Genomic DNA, 21,033 nt, shown 5'->3' with positions numbered 1-21,033 from the left:
AAGTTTTGCGTTCAAATTGTCTTATAAGTGCTAACTTTGAGGGCCATGCAACGCTTCCTCGTCCCAATCGTGACCATTTGCAAACTTATCTGATTACCCAATTTCACCCGATAATAACGAAACGACCCTAAACTCACACCGAGTCAACTTTATTACATCCGTCACCGACCAAAAATGTTTCAAAGGGAAAGTTTTCATTCCGACTTCAACTTCACTCGAGTGAATTTGATCCGTGACATCGTGACATGATATCGTGACGCGTATTGTTTTGGTAAAGGTTACGATGTCACCTTTATTTAAAGTACTTTTTATATTCATAAACAATGATAATTTTGTTTTCATAATTTATCTAATAGACAAGCTCAGATTATTTTAATTTTGTTAATTATATAAATTATCCTTTAAATTAAAATAAAATTATAATTGTGTAATATCCTCCTTTTTTTCTTGTTGCTCTAATAATGTATATTATTTATGAGTGGGAACTTGATTGGCTTGTGATTTAATTTGTATTTGTTAATATTAAGACTTATTGTACTGTTTGTTTCCCAAATAAAATAAAATAAAATAAAAAAAAAAAATTTTTGTAATGCCTTACTATACCGGAAGAAGCGTTTGCTGGCAATGAACAATTTTAGTATGTCACACATGACAGATGTCAGCCATGCTTATGTTATCTGACAGATATTTGTGATACTCAATTAAATACAGTTTTTAATTAAACATATAACTTATAACCAGAACATATAGCGCGTTGCGGAGGTTTAGGTATATAGTATTACATAAGCAGTATATCTCAGCTTTTAATATATACTATTGACAAGCGCGAATTTCACGTCTTAAACACTATATGAGACATACATACTACCGGATTATAGTAAGCAGCAGCTTGTTAATAATCCAAGTCAGATGGTTGACGTCTATTTCATAAAATATTTATAGAAATTTTAGAATTAGTTATATAACAAACATACATAAAATACATAACATAATAAATAGTTTTAATGAATATTACTTACATAGTTACAAAAAATATATTTCAAACTTAATTTAATTAGACAATTATACAGCTTTTTTAAAACATTTCAAGAAAAATACTGGAAAATAAGAGTATTACATCAAAATCGGTCTTACGGTGTGATTGTACAATTTAAAAGTCATAACACATTCTTTATTTGTATTACTTAAATATTAAAAATTAAAATGATTAAAAGTTTTAAGAAGGTCGCTGACCTTAACGATGATTAATTTATTATAAATAGTTTATCAATAAAATAATATACAAAACCTCATTACATCATAAAACAATTTCTTCGATTACATTTAAAATTGGAACTCGGATAAGCAACTAATTTAAATTTTTTAAAGAGTCAAGCGCTTCAAAGCGCTGCTGTTTTATAATTAATAAGACGCAAATAAATTTATCGAAGATTAGTGCTTTTTTGTAACAACTCACTTCTCACGTGTGAAATATTCATAACCGGCTTATATTGATACGCTATTTTGATCCGTGTATCATCTAAATGTTATAAATATTATTGCGAATGTTGCTAATCACTTTAGGACATTTCACGATCGTGTTCTGCGATGACTTTCGAGTTTATTCTTACAGAATATCTCTAAAATTACACTTAATCTTACAACACACAAACATTGATCAAATTGGTACTCCTTCCATTGTAACGCAAGCATTAATTGTAAGTCCATTTCAAATGAAGTATGAGTTGGAACGTGATATTTATGACTATGGTAATATTTAAACAAATCAATACAAATTGACTCTCAAAGTATTTTGACTATCTGTTATGTCACACTGAGCAGTTAAAACTTTTTTTATTGCACTTATAAAGGATTATAGTTTATTACCCTTCTTGACTTCGTAGTCGGTTAAGCACCAGCGCGATGTTGTCGAATGTAAAAGATTACTCAATGTATTTTCACTTAACGAAAGCGTAATCTTAATTATAATTATACTACATTATTCTTCGTTATCTAGGATACTCGATGTCCGCTTTAACTATGAATTTTCTACTTCTAGACGGTGAATCGTCGACACCGTAGAAGCACACGCTTCTATGGGGGTATACCTTCTTAATATCTACAGATGAACCGACGTTCCTTGGCAGTGTTTTCGCTTTTAAATCACTTTTTAAACAGTAGTCATAGAACAGTTTGGGGCCCTCAGCAAAATGCTGGCTGTAGTAACCTTCACAGTTTTCAAATGACACGCTCTTCGATAGATTATCGTAACAGGAGTGAGGCTGGAAGGAACCTTCGGGGCAAGTTCTCGGTTCCCTAGGAGCCTCGTAGGGGCAAGGGGGAGTCGGGGCCCATGGAGGGGGCCCCGAAGGTCATCCTCAGCGAATCGGTTTGGACACGATGATGACGTCAGGGGCGGATCGGGTTGTCTCGGTGCTCATTGGGCGGCGGTCCGGGAATTTCTTTTCTGTTTAAACATGGAAAAATTACACTTAGCTTGAATTTTGTTGATTTATGCATTTACTTACGTAACTTGAATTGCTCAGGCTCTAAGTAATGTATGTTCAATACGGGTACAGTAATTTAAAAAAAAATACAGTATGTATGACGTAATGACTCGTAAATATCATCTCACGTTTGGGAAAAAAAAATGTGGTAAAACTACTGGGGTGAGGAGCTTGGAGACCAACTAATTTTCCCATAATTTGCTCGATAGCACATATTATTCACATTATATTGTAAGTATTAGTGTCACTTCAGTAACACAAACGTAAACTCCCGAGTTTCCGATACCGTAGAATCAATAAACTCTTCCCGGGGCAAAATATTCGCTTCTATAATCAAAATCTCGAGGATACATTTGAACTTTGCCAATTAATAAATTTAAATTGAACAAGATCATACAAGGATAGACTGTTCTATTTAATTTGTAAAAGAGTAACTGAGATTTTGCCGACTTCCGTTTGAAACTACTTTCCGAATCAGCGGCAGCTAATTGCGTTTCATTTAAGGTATTTTATAGCATTGGTAGGTGGACGGTCAAATTGGCCACCTCATGGTTAGTGGTCACCAGTGTCTAGACATATCGTCGTTTCATTATATATAATGAAGGCTTTTTATAGCATGGACGGTCAAATCATAATGGTAATGGTAAGTGGCCATTACTACGTAAAGACATTTAATTTTTTACCATTTCTATAATATAACCTTGGGAACTGAGTTGGTAGGTCTGTCGTGCCTTTAGTTTCACTGGCTCACTTACCCTTTAAACCAGAACCTAATATTCTAGGTATTGCTGATTGGTATTGGGTATATGATGAATGGGTGATACCTATCCAGACGGGATTGCACAAAGCCCTACCAAAGAGTAAATATTTAAAAAATATTTCGAGAGCATACTTAGAAAATAGTTTATTTTGGTATTGATCTGTCCATGTTGTGTTCACGATCTATTGTTACGATTCACCCCTTCTGTATTCAATTTTTATCAATTTGACTAACCTTAACAATTTTAACCATATATTACACAAAGCCTTGTACCATAGAACCTATAAAGTGAAAGAATTAAAAAAAAGTCTTCGAGATGATATCAAGTCTCAGTGAAGCATTATGTTATCTCGTAGGTTAAGGTCAGATTAGTTCTATAGCACCTCCTCAATGAAACTTGTCAAGACTTGAACTGCGAGGGGGTGTGATGATTTTTATTTTGCCACTTCTAAGTTTTATACAGGCTTTCTTTTAAACATTTTGAATAGAAGGTCTTTTTTAATATAATTAAACATGAGATGAATTATTTGATACTTTTTATACATACCAAGATTTGTCATAAACAAATATTTATCATTATAGCAGATGCAAGATACAGAGTTTTACTCGGTGGTGGATTTCGGGTAGGTACCATCCACTCATCATATATTCTATTAACACACAACAATAATTAGTATTGTTGTGTTTCGGTTGAGTGAGCGTAAGCAGTGTTACTACAGGCACGTGGGATATAAAACTTGAGCTCCCAAGGTTGGTTTGCGCATTGGCGATGTAAGGAATGGTTAATATTTTTTATACCGCCAATGTGTATGGGTGGTTATGACCACTTATTATCAGGTGGCCCATTTGCCCGTCTGGCTAATTATGATAGAAAAAATGCGTAGAAAACGATCTCCTAATGAGTAGAACATCACCCTGTATAAGTTGCACTGGGTATTACTGTTCTTATTCTGGATTCCAAATTTAAAACGGCAGAACTTCGTACATAGACTACAAAATTCTGACAATGGTCATTTTTTTCTTGGCAATCAATAAGTAACTTTAATGCTACTACATTGAATAAAGATTTTTGACTGTGAATTTTATTTGGACTTAAAGTCCTGAGTTGGCTTTAAAAGTAAGATGAACTCACGGGGTTTCTCTTCTTGCTCAGTCGCCTGTCTCAGTAATTCTATGGTGATCTGGGATGTGTTGGTCTGGGGTGGTGAAGGCCTGACGATGGTTGCGCCGGAGTATCCAAAGGTGGAGAAACCTCGGCTGTTTGTTGTACCTGAACCTAAAATGATAATTTTGTATTACTTTTAAAGCATCACGAGCGCAATGGTTTAAGAACGGCTACTAGTAGCGATGTAAAAAGTCATAAGATCGATCCTGACCCCTTAGGCTATTGTCGTCCCCCCTCCTAACATAAGCTTTAAGCTTAAATGGAGGGGTAAATAGGAATATTAGTAATTCCTTATAATGGGGTAAAGATACTGAAGTTTGCTGTTTGAATATCTAAAGAGTGGGTGGTACCTACCCAGACGGGCTTTTACAAAGCTCTACCGCCAAACAATATATCCTAATATCTAAATAATATCGTTTAAATTGTCCAGTACCATATATGTATTTTTTTCCATAGTCTTTAATATATTGAAAACGATAGTAACAACCCAGACTAGACTTGCACAAAGCCGTACAAAAAATTAAATAAATTTATTCAAAAGACGATTTACAAATCTTTAAAAAACGTATTTGTAAACGAATTCATCTTCGTTTTCCTTGTCATTAAATATTCAAAAACAAAACTCCTGTTTTTAGGATCAAGATTTTTTATTGAGATTTATTGGAGCGCTTGTTTTACTCCTTATTTATATATTTATTGGTTTTCTTTTATTATAAATTATTATAACAACGATAAATTTGATATTTAACATCTGCGGACATCCCGTGAAGTCCATATTTTTTTGCTTATTAAATAATTCGTATATATCTATATTAATATTATAAATGCGAAAGTAACTCTGTCCTTCTGTTGTTGCCGTTTCACGGACAAAAAGCAAAGACAAATTCGATAATATTTTCTATGAAGCAAGCTTAAATGCCAAGGAAGTGACACCTGACAAACTCCCCTAAAAACCTCTAAACGAGTGGGAAACCAAAACTGCTTTTAAATGTATGCTGCAAAAATTTGAATTATTTGTTTTATTAAGATCATAGAAAAAAATAAACGATTACATAGAAAATAAAGTCAAAATAATTGAAATCAGTTCGCTTTGACATTTTATTTCATACTAGCTACCAACTTTGGATTCACGCGGGTGAAATTTATTAATAGAGAAAATGATATGATACATATATAGGCTGTCAAAGCTACACGTCGAAAAAAATAGTGGCCAACAGTTGTCCACTACGTACACGCACACTAGTAAAGTAGTATGACGTGTGTCAAGCGTAACCGTCACGCACATCAAGATGATAAAACTGGTCCGTTTGTTTAAGGTCTTTCGTAGTGCGAATAATGTAAAGGGAATAATTTAAATTTCTACCAGTTTAATTGTTTTTTCATTTGTTCTGATATTACCTATTTATAATATAAGCCGAGATGGCCCAGTGGTTAGAACGCGTGCATCTTAACCGATGATTTCGCGTTCAAACCCAGTCAGGCACCACTGAAATTTCATGTGCTTAATTTGTGTTTATAATTCATCTCGTGCTCGTGAAGGAAAAGGTGGCGGTGAAGGAAAACATCGTGAGGAAACCTGCATGTGTCTAATTTCAACGAAATTCTGCCACATGTGTATTCCGCCAACCCGCATTGGAGCAGCGTGGTGGAATATGCTCCAAACCTTTTCCTCAAAGGGAGAGGAAGCCTTTATCTCAGCAGTGGGACATTTACGGGCTGCTAATACTAAAAAATAATAATATAAGCACTGATGTAGTTCATTAATATTAATTAGAGTCCCATTATATAAAGTGTTATTTAGATTAGATTATAAATAGATTATTTATAAAACAGTTTTATTTATTACGTGGCAATCGACAACAATACTGAAAGCCATTGTTAATAATTTAGTTTAAATTTGTAATATAAAGTGCAATTATTTATTCCATTCATATTTACGACACTGATTGTTCATTACAAATCGACACTAAATACATAACGATAAATTTGAAATTTCAAATTTAAATGGTATTCGTGTTTATTTAATAGTTTCCATTTCTAGATATAAATGCGTAAGAAATCCGTATGTTACGCTTTAATGGCTAAAACACGGAGCTTAGTTTGAAAAAATTAGGTATGAAGCAAGCTTGAACCCCAAATAAAGACAGGATACTTTTCATAACCATTCTACCTTACTAGGATACTTATTTTTATCTATCGTATCCTATCCTACGCTCAAAAAACGCGGGCGAAACGAGAGGCAAGAATTAGTTAATTATAACCAAACAGAATTTTTGGAACTATTGTAAACTGAGAGCAATTAAACATAAAAATAGGTTTGTTTAATAACCGCGGTATTTTAAGCTGTTACGATTAAACGGATCAATGTGGTTTTCTACAAGACTGCCTGAAGCATATATTTTTTTATATATATTGGACAACATCACATACATTACTCTGATCCCAATGTGAGTAGCTAAAGCACTTGTGCTATGGAAAATCAGAAGTAACGACGGTACCACAAACACCCAGACCCAAGACAACATAGAAAACTAATGAACTTTTTCTACATAGACTCGGCCGGGAATTGCACCCGGGACCTCGGGAGTGGCTTACCCATGAAAACCGGTGTACACATATGTAAGACCACGGAGGTCGTCGAAGTAGTAATGTTTTTAAGTTTCATGTACATATGTGTGGATATCTTAATCCAACACAAAGTTTTAATGTCAGACCAGATATGAATGTATGATTTGTTAGTCAATGAATAGTGTAAGACTTTATGTTACATAAAACGTAGTACTGGAAGTAGTTGCAAATTACTAATCTTATCCGAAGGAAAAAAAAAACGAAGTAAAATAATCTCTCTCCGTGGTTTTCCCTCGAGGTAAAGAGGGAGAAATCGTCAGAAATGATCAAGTTTTATTAGTTCTTTCCCCTAAAGATCGTAAACTATAAGTTACAACAAAATGGGGTGTTAAAGTTGAGCGCTGTTGACAGTTCGATCTCGGTCATATCATATTGAATCTGGTTTACTTCGAAGTCGATAGTACTTTTGTATTTATGTATATCACCGATGTAAAAAAGTTAAGATGGAATGTTTGATTGTGCCAAATATTATTACGTCTTTTTCTTTCCAGTATTTAATACTTGTGTCAGAAAGTCCTGTTTTTTCATGCAATTCAATATTTGTAGTAAAATCTTAGTAGTACATTTTACAAAAAATACGTCGTAGGAGAAGTATGGAATTTGGCTTAGTTAAAGTTTATGTGGAGAAAAAGCGCAGAGAGTTAACATTAAATTAATAATCTTACACTCGTTACCATGATTTTGATACAACCACGTGTGTAAGATAAAATATTCATACTTTTCGTTCATACTGATAATAAAAACACATGTCATTTAAGTTTCTGTTTAAAATAACATAATGTTTGTTACATGAAGACTTATATTTCATAGCAATACTGGGTATTGTTGTTGTTGGTTTGAGGAGTGAGTAAGCCAGGGTAACTACAAGCTCTTTGAATGTGACATTTAGTCTAAAAGTTTGGTGGCGTAATGGTCTTGTAAGGATTTTTTAATATACCTTACGCTTATGTCTATAGGTGAAAGTGACCACTAACCATCAGGTAGACTATTTGCCACCTCCACCACCTATTTTATAAAAGAAGACTTTCTGTGATAAGGGTATGTATATCTTGCAAATAAAACGCACTTTTGTTTCATGCAATTTGGATAGTCATTTATGTGTACTAAATAAAGAAGAAGACCAAGAATGGACCCTTGCGGTACACCACTACTATTTATTTTTAAGGTAGACCGAAACGTTTATATTTGACACAAGTTCGAATTTCGAAGCACTGATCTCGTGAGCCTACGTATGGAATGTCTAATAATTTAAAATTTGTTATATGTATAAAATATGTCTTTAGGTGATGCTCCTGGAAAACGATGAATTCAGTGTTCGTATTTGATTTGATTCGTCTTATTTGTACAACTTAACAAGCTTACTCTTTGATAAAAAAAGATGTATAATATTAATACCTTTAAAAGGCCTATACAGAATGATTTCACTTCATGGAAATAATTGATGATTTTCAATACTTTTAAATTGTATCAAAGTTTATTGAGTTATAAAATACTTTTTAAGAGGATAACAAATGAAGGGTTTTTCTAAATTAATGCTCCATTGGTTTTTTTTTGTATATTTCAAATGCGATTTCCTACGCTATTTAAAATGAAAATCTCTTTGATATAATTTATTTCGTTTTGAACACCATTCTCTGGGTTTTTGCCATTCGTTCATTAGTTAATCGACCGCAAATGCTTCTTGTTGACAAAGTGTCTGAAATATCGGAGGGAATGAAACATTTCAGATATAATTAATGATACTACTTATTTTCGAGTAGATCATTCAAACAACTGCCTATATCTCTAAATAAACTTGTAACCCCTACTTTCCGTTTGCATACGGTACAGAGAACGGTTTTGGGCAATGGTATACGTATATATAATAAGATACCGGGAAATATAACTAATTACCCATTTTAAAAAGTTTATTAAATTTAAAAAGTTTATTAAGTCAAAATTTATAAAGCTTATTCCAACACGCTGCTTGTGCATGTGGTAGAATATCTGATCTATCTGTCAGAGTGCGATGAACTCAAAATTTACCTAACGGAATTACATGCGGCTTTTACAGATGGACAGGTGAGTCACGAGGGTACAGTACTATACAGAAAGGTTTTTTTTCTGAAAATTAGCTGAAATATGTCAATGATTATATGTCGAAATAAACAATGCCGACTGCGAGTTTTACTGGCGTGCGTTGCGTAAACTGATATAGTTATATCTAGTACTCTGATTCTACCTGAGTGAAGCTAGTACTACACTGCCTACGTGTAGGCATATACTTGAAATTCGTAAGAATTACTAAGTTTGCAGCAGTATCATATAACTTAAGCATTACATACTTAGTTTTTACAACTTGAAAGCGTGTTAAAGTAACTTATCAAAGTGTATAAGTTGTTATTGCAAGAACGCCATAAAGTATAATAAATGAACGGCCACTTCTGCTTTTAGGTTTAAAGTTTGTTTTACAACTTTCATGAAAACTAAGTACTTTTAGTGCGTTTTCATCAACTTCAAATATTCAAGACGTTGATTATTAATTGTTTCCCGTTATGAATTTATGCACTTCGAGATTTGAATACGCTGAAGCTGGTATCGAATTAGAAAGTTTTCGATTTAATTTTGTGTTATTGAGAATAGGGGGATGATGAATTAGACAAGTCTTAACTTAGATGGTTTGTTGTTTAGTTGCTACTGCATTAATAAAGTTTAAGTTAGATCTTTGGAAGTATTAATTTTTGGTCAAAAGTTTCATTTGTATAAATAGCTACTACTTTCAACAATCTTGTGGCTCATTTATACTTCTTTAATCATCTATAATGTTACCCAAAATGAAATTAATAAAATGTTAAGGTGCATTCAATTTAATTTTTTTAATAAATTTTAAATTCAATGGTATCGAGAGTTAATATAGTTTACATAGTAACATTAAATTATTTCTTACCATCTGAACTAATGGTTGGGTCGGCTTGGAAAAGACTTTCCCTTGTTTGACATCCAGATTCTTTAGTATCCGGCGCACCAACTGAAACGTCTCTTATTTGCTTCTTTTCCGAACTTTCTCTTTTACTCCTTATCGATTCTTCTTTCTTACTCATGTCACTCTTCTTAGGTCTTCCGTTACGTTCGATCCTGACGTCTTCTGTTTCTACTGGTACTGTATTTACTTCTCTCCTCCACGGTTCTTCGTCCAAGTCCAAGTGTGTTTCTTGGATGAAGTCTGAATCTATGCTGGTTGGCTGAAAAAAATGTAATATTTGAACATATCGGGTGTCGTATATCATATCATTTTCTGTACATTTCATTGCTTATATTTTAAGTAGAAATTGTAATTATAAAAATTTAAGTAAAAATAGTTCAAAATTACAATGATGTCTCCAGCTCTGCCTTGTATGAGACACTATTTAAGAAATGGAATTATTCTCAATAACTCTACAATCCTCTTCACCTAACCAAGACATGATAATGAAATATTTATTACGCGTGGCATTGTAATCAAGTTTTAAGCCGACGGTATCACATGGTTAATATTTTAAGAATAGCTTAGAAAAAGGGGTTCTGTGGGCTATATTTTTCTAAGAAATACTAATATCTCTTCCCAGATTAAGCTCATTTCGAAATTGGAATACCAAATATATTATCTGAAATGAAAACGGACTCAGAATGGAACGTTATATATGTATTCAATTGAAATTTTCAAAATAATCCGGCTACAGTAATTAATCTGCACTTTCATTGATATACACAGAAAGCTGCAGGCAGAGTTCTCTACAAGCTCACTATTTTGTGCCATTCAACTGCAAACACAGTGAGGACACTTGTCAATAGCTTTTATAACTTAAATGTAGGTCTTTATACACGTCCATTTGGGTAGGTATCACCCACAAAGTAAATAAATAAATAATTATTGGACAAAATCACATACATTACTCTGATCCCAATGTAAGTAGCTAAAGCACTTGTGTTATGGAAAATCAGAAGTAACGACGGCACCACAAACACCCAGACCCAAGACAATACAGAAAACTAATGAACTTTTTCTACATGGACTCGGCCGGGAATCGGACCCGGGACCTCGGAGTGGCGTACCCATGAAAACCGGTGTACACACTACTCGATCACAACTTCCGCGGTAGTCGAGGAGTATTAGTGTAGTATTTTTTTTTTTATGAATTTTGAAATGATTTTAAGTCAACTGCCAAGGTTGGTTGCCATAGGCGATGTAAGGAATGATAATTAATTCTTACGACGTCTTAGATGTTGATTAGAGTCTTAGATGATGATGACTCCGTCACATCAGATGAATCAGCTATTTTATGTAAAGCTGATTTAGTGCAATTGTCGAGATATATGATACAATGCGACGCTGTCGTAAGTTTTAAACATATGTCAATATTAAAACTTACACGTATTTTTTGTTGAGAGAACTTCCTTTGTTGTTTAAACATTTCATTCGTCTGGTTGTCTCTCTCTAGACTGGCCCTTGGTTCGCTGTCTCGCTGAAGCCGCTTCGCATCGAGGGTTAGACGACTGCTCACCATACTGTCCAGGCGATCTTCACACGACTGACGGATATGTTCCTGGCGAGGCAAAAATGAACCTTTATAAAAATATTTAAAAAATTTTGTTTGAATTTTTTTAAGTTATATGGGATCATATATCGGAAGGGAGACATAGTATATAAGATACCTATTATATAGCGAGTGTATTAAAATAAGTCCTAGCTTATTAATTCCTGGAAAAACTGGACATAAAGCCTTGAAGCAAACACAAAAATATTCCCTAACAACAAGTAGAGCTTAAGGTATTATGCCAAAACAAGATTTGTGTCGTGTGGATACCCGATTGGAACGAAATTGTTCTTGCTATATTATATCATGTTTAAATAACATATTTAAATAAACTAATAACAAATGAGAATAATTAAATGATAAGAAATAAAATCGTTATTAAAAATACAGCGTGAATTGAAACAATAACAAAATTGAAATAAAATATTTTAAATAAAGATTTCGTATCTTTATTAAACGGTGTAAAATAGAAAGAATAAATAAAAAATTTAACAATAAAAAAAAACCGATTCCAAGTAAAAAAAAAACATAAAATTGCTTACATACTTTTTCTACTCATCAATATGTAGGTACGATCTATGAGTTTACCACGCGAGAAGATAGGTAGGTACCCACTTTAAGTCTAACTCAACACATATCTATGAATAACAAACAATGTTCAAAATATTTTTTAGAGTTCTCCCAAGATTTACGATAGTATAATTATTGTTAGTTTTGGAGTCGAAGAAGACGAATTGATAACCTATTTCTTTTTGAAGTCGGCTAAAAAGAGAAAAAAGTGGAGGTGGCATAACTATTTTTTCCTTACGTCACGATCTTTGCCAGTTCACTACAACTATAAGGCGCGTAAAAGAACTTCGTACCAAAAAAATGACAATTCCAAATACTTCGTATTAAGAAATGTTTAAGGATACCCGAGATCTTTATTATTTGGCTACTTGCCATTGTTAATATCATTTCATTATTAATCATATAATTTTTTTACTATTGATCCAATCAATATGAATATCTGACCTGTTCTACGCTAATTCATCAAACGTTTAAAATTACGTCACTTTTTTTACACGTGTTTATTAAAATACTAGATGAAAAACCGACTCCCCTCGGATAAAATAAATAAAACTAAATAATATACTAACTACCGTACCCCTGCCGTAATTATTATTTGGAACACACTTTCCGAACGCACCCGTAGCGTCAAACATGGCCGCCCGTTGAACTGTCATGTCATTAAATTTCATGGATTTAATATAGAAAAATCTCGATGATACGAATTTTTCGGATATGTGTTTTCAACTAAAAAATCATAATTTTTTTAACGATCTCTAATTGTGGATAGGTTTCGATCGGGTCTATCGTAGACCTGCACGAAATTATTTATTAAAACATATTGTTATAACCCTAAATTTTTTCGATTGAATACAAAGTGTTAGCAATTCATCCAAAGTAATTTGAATTCAATAAATATGTAACTAATTACATAATTTTAAGAACAATCTAATTCAACTCCTAGTTCAGATCATTTGTAGTAAATTTTAGATTCTTCATATTAAAATAGTTACTGCGAGTTATGTATAAAGGATGAGTGTAAAACTTAAAACAAATTTACTACGTCGATCAAGTCAACTTAGATAGACTTTACCACGTAGGTACCACCCATTCAGCACAAGTTACATAATGTTTTAGTAAGGGCTGGGATTTCTCGGAGTGCCTGTCTATGGGCGGTGGTGATTTACCTTTAGGTGGCATTTGCCAGTTGGCCAACCTATTCGAAATAAAAATATTTATAAAACGACGCACGTAGTTCATTTTGAGATTATTATATTTATATATATATATATATCTCTTAATTTAATGTCTAAAGTTTCATATTGCATATGTCATAGCCATGAAGCGCTCCAAAAGCCGCTTAATTTAATTATAACATACATCAATGTTCAATTTAATATTAATGTATTACACACAATATTACTTAGGTAAGTATCTTAGTAAAGATGAATAAATCTATGTCTCTGTAAGCGTTTACAGGCAGGCGGACGAGCAAATGGGCCACCTGACGGTTAATGGTCACCACCGCCCATAGACAATGGCGCTATAAGAAATATTAACAATTTCTAAAAAAAGTAGGCTTTTACAAGCACTTTTGAATCGTCATTTAACAAACTATTTAAAGTAAAGCTACCACCGGTTCGGAATGTAGATTCTACCGAGAAGAACCGGCAAGATACTCAGTAGTTACTCTTTTTCAATATCTAAAAATACAGTCATGTTAGTTAAATACCATTATATAAGTATGTCATGTCTCCTGTCTGGAAGTCAGCAAGCATTAACTCCACGCTTTTTTGTCATCAATATACTCTTGTATCGAATAATATGCCTTCTTTACCGATGTCTTTTTTACGATTGTCTTGAATCTATAAAACGGCAACGTTAAAAACGTCTGCGGATTTTTATTATAGAAGCGGATACCTTGCCCCAAGAATGATTTATTGACTTTGCGGAGTCGGAGACTTAGCGTTATAAGCTTATCCTTACTTCATGTGCACATACAATGATTATCACTGATTTTATCAAAGTGATCAATGCTACTGTGAATATACATAATATTGTTTTAAATATATTGGGAATGCACCGCCAACCTTGAGAACCAAGTTGTTGTGCCTGTAGTTAGACTGGCTCACTCACCCTTTCACCCTTCAGACCGGAACACAGCAATACTGACCCAACGGGCTTGCACAAAGCCCTACCCCCTATCAACTGCGTTATATTTTTTGTTTTGAGCATTATTTTTGTTTTGTTTTTTGTTTTGTTTAATCTTTAGATTTCTGTATTTTTGTTTGTGTTGCACAATGAAGTATATTAACATTAACATTAAGTCCGGTCTGTTGCTTAGAATTTTTGGATAGAACAATTTAATATCTCTTTATTCGATCCACATAACATTTGCATTAAGGACCTCAAGATGTGCAGCCTTATATCTGTTCACTAGACTAACGAGTCACGATATTATATATATTGCACGTATGTACGTATATAAACGGATGTGTATTTATTTGTATGAGCACGAGTGAGTCCTTTTTCTGTAAAATCGTTTATTTTCTTTTGTGCACTTCTCAAGTTATTTCCTGGGCTCTCTAAGATCGGCTAGAAGATTTTCAGCCTTTTGTACAATGAATATTATACTGTATATATATATATATATATATATATATATATTATAAATAAATAAACCTACGATGCGAAAAATTTCTTCAAACTGGTCTTCAGACGAACCTCGTGGGAAATCACAAGTTGATCAAAACGTCATAATGATAGATGAATGTTGTTAATGAATTTGTCTCCTTTAAAATATAGCGAAGTTACCTAAGTAAATTTGGTAAGTTGGATTTTCTTAAGAAAAAAAAGAGATGTCTCGTGGGACGCCCGGTCGGAACGAAGTTACTTTCGTTATATTACGTATTAAATAATATACGTGTAATGTCAGAATCCCGTGTAAATTGAATAAATAACAAAAATACAGGAGTTCCCAGATCTTTTAACTTGGGTTCTCCAAACAAGACAACAGAGGCATCCCTGACTGCACAGGCTGTCTTCGCGTTTAGACTCCACTTCCATTCACCATCAGGTGAAGTGGAGTAATATCCCGGCTTATATATATTATAAAAAATACAGATCATCAGATACCCACTCCACGGCAAAACAAAACAAGAGCTTTAGTGTGACATGATTCTAACCGCATGAAGCAAACTGTGTTCAAATTATTTGGAGAAAACGATGTATTTCTTTAATAAATTCAAATACTTAGACAAAGTGCTTTATTTATGTAGAACTAAGCATGTCAAGCAGGTGCGTAAGAAGCCTTATAACTGACTTAAGAGTTCTTGTAACATTATTAAAACTATTCAGAAAATAATGTAATACTAAACTTCTTAACAGCGTTTAATTTTAGCTTCGATACTTTTAAAGTTAGTCCTAACTACAGACTGATTCTTAGCATCTTTTTAAGTCTTCTGTTTAAAGAAGTTTAAACTTCTTGACTTAAGAATAATTAACAACGAAAACAAGATATTTTAAAATATTTAATATTAATAAAATATTGTATGTAAAAATCATTTTTCTGAATCGCGTTAACGTTTGGTTCTGTGCAATATATATAGGGTCTCAACACTTTTAACAGCAAATTTTAACTACGCATTACTTGTTACGCTCAGTGGCGTGAAACCCACCCGGATCAGACACCACGGATAATAATCCACCCAGTGACCCGTCTGTAGTTGCAGACGGCGTTGCCACCACTGTAGGGCCATCACCCCGACCAGTTGTTCCGGGCCCACGCGGGTCTGCGTAGATATCTTAGCAAAGAGCAATTTTTTTGGAACGCTTTGTTTTAATTAATTCAAAGTGATAAGATGTAAAACCGGAAGTCATTTTTTTGTATATGTTTTGTATTGATTGTAGTTAATTGGTGATATTTATGTATGTTACAAAGAGTAATTATTCCGTTTTTTTTTTATTAGCATTAGCAGCCTGTAAATTTTCCCACTGCTGGGCTAAAGGCCTCCTCTCCCTTTGAGGAGGAGGTTTGGAGCATATTCCACCACGCTGCTCCAATGCGGGTTGGCGGAATACACATGTGGCAGAATTTCGTTGAAATTAGACACATGCAGGTTTCCTCACGATGTTTTCCTTCACCGCCGAGCACGAAATGAATTATAAACACAAATTAAGCACATGAAAATTCAGTGGTGTCTGCCTAGGTTTGAACCCAGTGGCGTTCTAACCACTGGGCCATCTCGGCTCTTTATTATTATTCAGTATCTTAATAGTTCTATTATCGTAGAATATTCTGTGAGTATCGAATAAACTTGTGGAATTATGGTTAAAAAATTGTGTCAAAGTAGTTTTTATATGATGTAAAAGATATAAAAAATCTATCACGATTGAAGTCATATAAAAATGTGATTGTGACATAGCACCCAAGCCAAGAAAAGCAAGTACAACTAGAAATTAATAAATTAACTCTTACTTTGATAATCTTGTGATCCTGATACAGCTTCCTGATGCACTTGAAGAAGAAGACGAAGCTCATTCCAGAGAGTATGAGACAGAAGATGATGAGGATCACTTTGATGTGTGTTTGGTTGATCATCGACTCGGTGATAATCTATTTGAGCAAACATAACGCATCTATTATAACCAATACCATCGGCAATCAAATTATTCTTGGACATTTTTTCAAACATTGTCAACATTTGTTCAAATCTTGGACATATTTCACTTTTATATAGATTTGATAAATGCGCCTTAGATTATTTGCGCAATTTTTTTATTTGTTGTAATATTTGGTGTATTCGCAAATATCACAAATATATCGTCAACACGTGTAGTATCAGAAAATACATTAAAACTGATCAATGAACAGACGCATTATCTATTTTCATTATTCTTACTGCATTGTTCGAATAACATATGCAAATACGTAAACATTCCTCACCAAATAGTGCCTCCATTACTGGTAGTTTAGCTAAATTTAATACAAATTCCGATGGCTGTATCGTATTATTATAAAATATATCAGTTTCTTATACAAATTCTTAAATAGATGTTTCATTATGATTACTTACAATGCATATGTCTTTTTCCTCGTCAGCTTTGAGTCTGCAGTTAGCATAATCATTGCATTTGAGGCCAATATCGATACAAGTATTGTCTTCACAGTCAAATTCGTTCTCTTTGCATTTATCTATAAAAAGAAAATTGTAGTTTAAAGTTATAGCTATAACTAAGGAGAGTTATCTTAGCTATCTAAGTCAGTTAGATAACTATGTTAGTTGCTATTGATATGTTACTTAAACTCACCACCATCTTTGCTGGTGTCCAAGCTTCTATACGCAGTGAAGGTAGCGTTGAAGTTTGACTTTTTACCGGACTTCGAAGCGTACAGACGAACGTACATAATATTACTTCTGTCTTCGGATCCATCTTTGTGTTCATCTATCGTTGTTATCGGATTAGCAACGGAACCGCAGTAAAACGCTAATCTGAAAACATTAAAATTCTCAAACAAAACGTAATCATTTAAGTTTATTTATTATTTAAATCTGGAATATAAATTGATAGAATATTATAGAAATTAAAAAAAAAAGTATATTAGTAGCAATACTCCAAATTAATGAAGGAATCACTAATATTCCTATTTACCCCCCCTTTAAAGCTTATCACTTGTGTTCGGAGTGGGGACGACAACAGCCCAAGGGGTTAGGATCGTTCCTGGGACTTTTTACATCAATCAAAACATTAAACACTATTACGTCATACATCAAAGTCTTCCTGCTATGTGTGCTTGGCTTTATATCTGTCTAAACATTATTACGTTAAAATAACTTCTTAAATACCGAACAGATTACAAATAGACGGAGTGATTCATAAGGAAATTTGGAATGTATATTGGAAATAAAGTTTCTTGGAAATTGACTAAAATTAATGAGTTTTGAAGATATAGTAAAAAAACATGCTGGCCTGAGTCGCGTAAACCAATAGACTTATATATATTTCGATAATATAAGCGATATATATATAGAGCCGAGGGTCGTGTAGCTAGTATATAATATATCCTATTCGGCTTTCTCTCTCCTGACACTGTTGAACAAAGTTCGCCTGATCCGATTAGCACAATTGTGTATTGTGGTCAAAGCAACAAAATAAAAATATAAAAAAAACTCGTGCAGACGACGCTCGTGCAGGCTGATAAAAAAAGTATAATCGCGTTTAAAACTCGAACAGATCAAATTTTATTCGAGTAAACTTCACAATGAAGCGTTTTTGAATCGTCAATATTTAAACACTACTAAACGTTAAACGTTAAACGCAGCCTCCAGCGCGACGAAACGGTAAGAAACTCGCACGGTTGCTCTTTTTAAATATTTTTAATAATTAATTTTATGATTTTGATATCAATTGCTTATCATTTATATAAGAAACAAGGCAGAATCTTATGGATTAATTAACTAAACTTATCAAATGTTTATAATGGCTGATTCGAAAGTTGTACATATGTAAATAGGTAAAAGTTCATAGCTGGATTGCTGCTCGTTAAATTACTCGGTAAAAAAAAAAACCATTTCAAAAATCGATTTTATTGATAATGATGATGACGAATATATTGTTATTTGCAAATTATATCACGAATGTTCCAATGTTGCCATTTAGTTCAAACGATTCGAGTCTTGAATTTTTTTTTTTAATTTAACTTACCTTGCGTCATATTCCAATTTATAACCGAAGACTTGGACGAAGTTTTCTTCGCATTCGTTTGGTTTGGTTAATGCGTAGGTGGTGAAGTTCAAATAGATCTGCAATCAAATATATATACTGATAATAATACTTATCTGAAAGTGCTTACAACTTAGGACTATACTGTTCTAAGTGATATAGGGGGGGGGGGGGGGGGGTTGGCATTTATTCCACCACGTTGCTTAAATGCAGGTTAGTGGAAGCATATACGGAATATAACCCGACATATGCTATTTGGTTCATCGTCTTTTGTACAAGAAGAGTTAACACTGATTAAATAAGATACTCACTCAACGGTGCTTGTCGAATTTGTACCGAAAATCGATAAATGTTTCGGTTACGAATGACGTTTTCAACTATCTGAATCATTTCTTTTATAAGCACATGATTTAATAATAAAAAAAAAACTCTTATTCCAAGAATGAATTTTCGAGATTTAATTTGAAGAGCAAATCAATTCAAAACAAGAAGATCGTAACTTCAGAAGATTTTAGAAACAAAAATATCTTATTACTCTAACTTAATAAAGTCTGTTTTTTATTTCTGTCCACCAGAGAACTAAAAACATTTCGTTTCAAGTACAAATGGTATACCAGATGTTTGCAAATACATTGGCTCACTCGCTCTTCATTCGTAGTCTCTATAATAAAAACCATGAATATAATTATAATCACCTTATGTCCTTCTTCGACTTTAATGGTCCACAGAACATCTAGCGCCTGATTCAGACTCTTTGCTAAGCAGTCTTCGTTTATCTTCTCTGATTCCACATGCCCATTTGTTCCGGTTAGTTCTATGTTACAACTCTCCGGTATACTAACTGCAATTTAATTGGAAATTATGTTTTTCTCTGTCTAATAGTAACCGTGTAACAACCCCTCGCTTATATTATGTTTATATATAATAAATTAATGAACAGGTAAGGTAATGAATTCATAGAGAAGAATTATGGGACGACGTGCTCCGTGGTCGAGTAGTGTGTACACCGGTTTTCATGGGTACGCCACTCCGAGGTCCCGGGTTCGATTCCAGGCCGAGTTGATGTAGAAAAAGTTCGTTAGTATTCTATGTTGTCTTGGGTCTGGGTGTTTGTAGTACCGTCGTTACTTCTGATTTTCCCTACCACAAGTGCTTTAGCTACTTATATATGTATACAGTTATGAAAATAATGGCAACTTCTAAGATTCAGGCTGCTGTTAAGAATATCTTGGCAGAAAAACTCTAAATACTTTTCACTGTTCAAAAATTTTAACAGAAACCTTTAGAGATCAGCCTTATCAGGTAAAATATATGGCTTAATAAATCATCATATTATATGTATATTAACAATAATATCTTACATGTATAATTACTATAACTCATAGTATATTTTTTTATATGTCATAGGTAGGCAGACTTGCGAATGAACCACCCATCCAGTAGTAGTGACCACTTACCATCGTAAGTGGTCACTAGTGGTGATTATAAAAAATGATAATAATAATTCCTGATAACACTAATATACCACCGAATTTGAGAACTAAGATGTTATGTCCCTTGCGTCTCTAGTTACACTGGCTCACTCACCCTTCAAACCGAAACACAACAATAGCTATTTGGCATTATATATGATGAGGTTCACAGAAAAACTTGCACAACAACCTATCACCGAGTAAATTTTGTACTATTAATACTTACTGCTGTTACTAGTGGGTATGAATCTGACGTTGATTTGGAATCCCTCGTACTCTATGGTATCATCAGAGTGGAACTTCAGCCACACGTTCGGCCCGGTTGTGATAATTTGTCGAGGAAACGCCTCTCCACACACCTTGCCTAGGAGCTTGGCGTATCCTCTTTGACCATCTCGAATCTAAATTGAAAAAAGTATTATTGAGTCACATCAATCTTTCAATAGAATAATGCTGCTAGTATTCTTGAAGACTTCTAAAGGGTAATGATTTGTACAGTAGCTATTTTAAATTCTGATCTATTTGTATCTAGTTCGTTCGTCAATGTAAATACCTTTCCTATTAATGAAAGAATTAACTTTCTCTTACAGTCAGTAGCTTCCATTGACTTTATGATCTATAAAGAAAATATGGGTGAAGTAAAAAAATATTACTCATCTTTATATCGATAATACGAGATCATGCAATACGTGCTTAG

The 21,033-nt window shown here is 33.5% G+C and overlaps 1 protein-coding gene across 1 annotated transcript in view; it reads right to left on the bottom strand.

Annotated features, from left to right (window-relative positions):
• Positions 1–1,431: 1,431 nt before the first annotated feature.
• The window catches only part of LOC125073445, a 244,942-nt gene continuing 225,340 nt past the window's right edge, over positions 1,432–21,033 (bottom strand). Inside the window, exons 8-17 of the mRNA XM_047684276.1 lie at positions 20,563–20,737; positions 19,560–19,705; positions 18,847–18,944; positions 17,452–17,633; positions 17,217–17,335; positions 16,619–16,756; positions 11,428–11,601; positions 9,966–10,260; positions 4,379–4,522; positions 1,432–2,446 (exon numbers count right to left, since the gene is read on the bottom strand). Of these exons, the coding sequence (XP_047540232.1) occupies positions 2,358–2,446; positions 4,379–4,522; positions 9,966–10,260; positions 11,428–11,601; positions 16,619–16,756; positions 17,217–17,335; positions 17,452–17,633; positions 18,847–18,944; positions 19,560–19,705; positions 20,563–20,737 (1,560 nt within the window). The 3' untranslated portion in view covers positions 1,432–2,357. The remainder of the gene's footprint in view (positions 2,447–4,378; positions 4,523–9,965; positions 10,261–11,427; positions 11,602–16,618; positions 16,757–17,216; positions 17,336–17,451; positions 17,634–18,846; positions 18,945–19,559; positions 19,706–20,562; positions 20,738–21,033) is intronic.

This window comes from Vanessa atalanta, chromosome 24 (genome assembly GCF_905147765.1).
Source record: "Vanessa atalanta chromosome 24, ilVanAtal1.2, whole genome shotgun sequence".
Classification (NCBI taxonomy): domain Eukaryota; kingdom Metazoa; phylum Arthropoda; class Insecta; order Lepidoptera; family Nymphalidae; genus Vanessa; species Vanessa atalanta.
Note: the sequence above shows the minus strand (reverse complement) of the source record. Positions and strands in the feature narration are given on the sequence as shown.